This window comes from Piliocolobus tephrosceles, chromosome 9, assembly GCF_002776525.5.
Source record: "Piliocolobus tephrosceles isolate RC106 chromosome 9, ASM277652v3, whole genome shotgun sequence".
NCBI classification, from domain to species: Eukaryota; Metazoa; Chordata; class Mammalia; order Primates; family Cercopithecidae; genus Piliocolobus; species Piliocolobus tephrosceles.
Genome location: NC_045442.1, coordinates 116,575,804 through 116,579,124, shown reverse-complemented (window position 1 = coordinate 116,579,124; position 3,321 = coordinate 116,575,804). Strand labels below are relative to the sequence as shown.

The following is a 3,321-nucleotide window of genomic DNA, read 5'->3' as shown; positions in this document are numbered from 1 at the left end:
AATGGAGCATCATGTTTTTTGAAACATTTTCTCAAACGGTTGAGGAAAGAAAATGTATACATAGAAAAAGAGCTTGGAAATTAAGAGGGACTGATAATGATTGGTGAATCTGGGGGAGGGTATACAGGACTTATATGTGCTGTTCTTGAAATTGTAAATATTGTATAAGTTTAAAATGATTTTAAATAAAAGTTACTTAAGGCTGGGTGTGGTGGCTCACACCTGTAATCCCAGTACTTTGCGAGGCCGAGGTGGGAGGACTGCTTGCATCCAGGAGTCCCAGACCAGACTGGGCAACATAACGAGACCCCATCTCTACCAAAAAATAAAAACTTAGCCAGGCATGGTGTCACGCCCCTGTAGTCCCAGCTACTTGGGAGTTCAAGATGTGAGGATCACTTGAGCCCAGGAGGTTGAGGCTGCAGTGAGCCATGATCATGATTCTGCACTCAGCCTAGGTGACAGAGTGAGACCCCGTCTCAAAAAAAAAAAAAAAAAGTATGTGTGTGTATATATATATACATAAATCATCATTTCTCGGCCTTTTGGATAAGGTCAAGTGTAGCAAAAATATTAAATCATTAATTCATCATTCTTAGAGGTGTAAAAAAAATCCATTAACTGCAATGATTAGTAAAAGCACTTAAGTGGCCTTTTGTTTTTTCAAGATGGTATTTACTCATGAAGGCCTACATTTAATTAAGGCATTAAATAGGCAAATAGGCTTTTAACCAAAGCACATCCATAGATGCCCATTGATTTTTCCAAGCAATGTACTGCACGTTTTCTCTCCCTCCAGAAGAGAGGTATATAACTTAGGGTGTATATCAATAAGTATAGGTTAGAGGAAAATAAGAGATACTACTGCACACACATGAAAAGAAAATCAATGCTTACATTTTCTAACCATTTAAACAAGTGAAAAAGAACTCTTCAAAATAGAATAGATTATCACATTTAATGTATTATATTTGTGCCTAATAGAAAAAGGAAGATAGATGGGAAAATGACCAATAGTCAAACTAGTTTCTTTAAAAAAAAAAAAAAAAAAGTACAACTTGGTCAGGTGCAGTGGCTCATGCCTGTAATCCCAGTACTTTGCGAGGCCGAGGTGGGTTGATCACCTGAGGTCAGGAGTTCGAGATCAGGCTGGCCAACATGGTAAAAACCCATCTCTAGTAAAAATACTAAAATTAGCCGGGTGTGGCAGCAGTTGCCTGTAATTCCAGCTACTCAGGAGGCTGAGACGGGAGAATCGCTTGAACCCGGGAGGCAGAGGTTGCAGTGAGTCAAGATCATGCCATTGCACTCCAGCCTGGGCGACAAGAGTAAAACTCTGTCTGGAAAAATATAAAAAAATTAAAAAAGCACAACTCACAAAATGCTTTACTTTAGGTTACTGAGTTGCAAGTGTTTTAATAGGCGGTCTAGAGACATATCCTGATGAGTCAATGTCTCAGGTGTTTCCAGAGAACTGATTTATGTGGCTGCTGTAAAAAGGTCCATGAAGACATTCATTACTCTTTGTGTTGCTGGACAAAACAGGTGACCTAAATTGTCCTGGATCTCACATGATGTAATAACATCGTGGAGATGTGAAAAATTAAAGGATGCTCAGAAATGCTGAGTCACCCCAAATAAAAGAGATGCACCTTCACTGATCACAGCTGCCATTCCAGAACATATTATGTTCACTACTTAATATTTTGGGGGGTACAAGTGGCTTTGTGTTACACGGGTGAATTGGATAGTGGTGAAGTCTGGGATTTTAGTGCACCCGTCATCTGAATAGCGTACATTGTACCCAATAAGTGATTTTTTTCATCCCTCTCCCACCCTTTCCCGTGAGTCTCCAGTGTCCACTATACCACTCTGTATGCCCCTGGACACCCACACCTTAGCTCCCACTTATAAGTGAGAACATGAGGTATTTGGTTTTTCCTTGCCGAGTTACTTCACTGAGACTAAAGGCCTCTGGTTCCATCCAAGTTGCTGCAAAAGACATTATTTTGTTCTTTTTACGGCTGCAGTCATATTCCAGTGTGTGTGTGTGTATCTCATTTTATTTTTTCACTCATTAGTTGTTGGACACTCATGTTGATCCAATATCTTTGCGATTTTTTTTTCAATTTTATCATTAGATTTATCATATTATGTTATGCTGTGTTTCTTATAACATTTTCAACAAGTTAGGAGCTTTTTTGAACTATCTCTATTTTATGTACATAGAAATAAGACAAAAATAATATAAGAAACAGATTCCTATTATATAAGAATAAAACATTTTCTGTGTATAAAACATAAAATTCCAGGATGTCATGCTTTTTTCTTTGACTAATCACATTGTTTCATAAAATATGTCCTATATAATGTTAAAAGTCCTTAAATAATACAAATAAATTAAATACAAAAAATTAATTTAAAATGAGTGAAATGAACGGCCCTTTTGTTAAAGAAAAATTTCAACATTTACATTATATATTCAAACTTTCAGTTCAGTCATTAGCTGGAGAGGGGGAAGTGAAAGGGAAAGTTTTAGTTGGCTTTGTGTTGGTTGCCAGGAAACATATAAAGGGAAGAGAACAGATGAAACAAACAACTCCTCATTGCTGGGAAGGTGGCCTTCAGAGTCAAGTACTTCATTGGTAGGGAAACTTGGCAGCTTTGTCATCTAACTCTTCCAGACAAGAAAGTGGAGTTGAAAACTACAACATGTTAATGGAAGCAAGGTTAGCCAAAGAGATTTTTGGGAAGGTGATTTTCTAATACATTTAAAATGAAGATTGGAAGTTGTTTTCTGTGTCAGTTACTATAAATGTGGGGAAAGCTTTACACATTTTTAATCAAGCCAGGTTAAACAGAGTATAAGGAAGGGGTAAAAAAAATGCCATTTTAAAACCATTCAACTGTAAATTTTGAAAATAAACGCTGGAATCAAATAAGTGAAGGGGTTGAGGGCTTTCATTTCCTAGCTCAGCTTGCCTCCTAATCGTACGCCTTGAAAGGTTTGTACTTTCGTTTTGGAATTCTATTGCTAACTTGAGTTTCTTTTCAAAGGCACCTGTTGAAGGAAAAAAAAGATCCAACCATATAGAAACAGTTGAAGGTAGCTGAGAAAATGTGAAGCCATTATGAGTTGCCAGAAAGCTGCACTTGAGTTAAACACAGGGTCACAGCCTGGGCCAAAGAGCCCTGAGAGAACAGAAGATGTAACTGCATTTGAAGACTATGGCACAGGCCTGCTTGAAAACCAACTCAGCGTGTGTGACTTTGCAAAAATACAGAAGGCCTTTGAGGTAAGTGTGAAGCTTATTGACCAGA

The 3,321-nt window shown here is 37.7% G+C and overlaps 1 protein-coding gene across 5 annotated transcripts in view; it reads left to right on the top strand.

Moving 5' to 3' along the window:
* The first annotated feature begins 2,610 nt into the window (after positions 1-2,610).
* LOC116418924 overlaps positions 2,611-3,321 on the top strand; it is a 61,693-nt gene continuing 60,982 nt past the window's right edge. For all 5 annotated transcript variants that reach the window (XM_031936219.1, XM_031936216.1, XM_031936217.1 and 2 more), the window contains exons 1-2: positions 2,611-2,729; positions 3,058-3,296. In XM_031936219.1, coding sequence (XP_031792079.1) covers positions 3,132-3,296 — 165 coding nt within the window. In that variant the 5' untranslated portion in view covers positions 2,611-2,729; positions 3,058-3,131. The remainder of the gene's footprint in view (positions 2,730-3,057; positions 3,297-3,321) is intronic.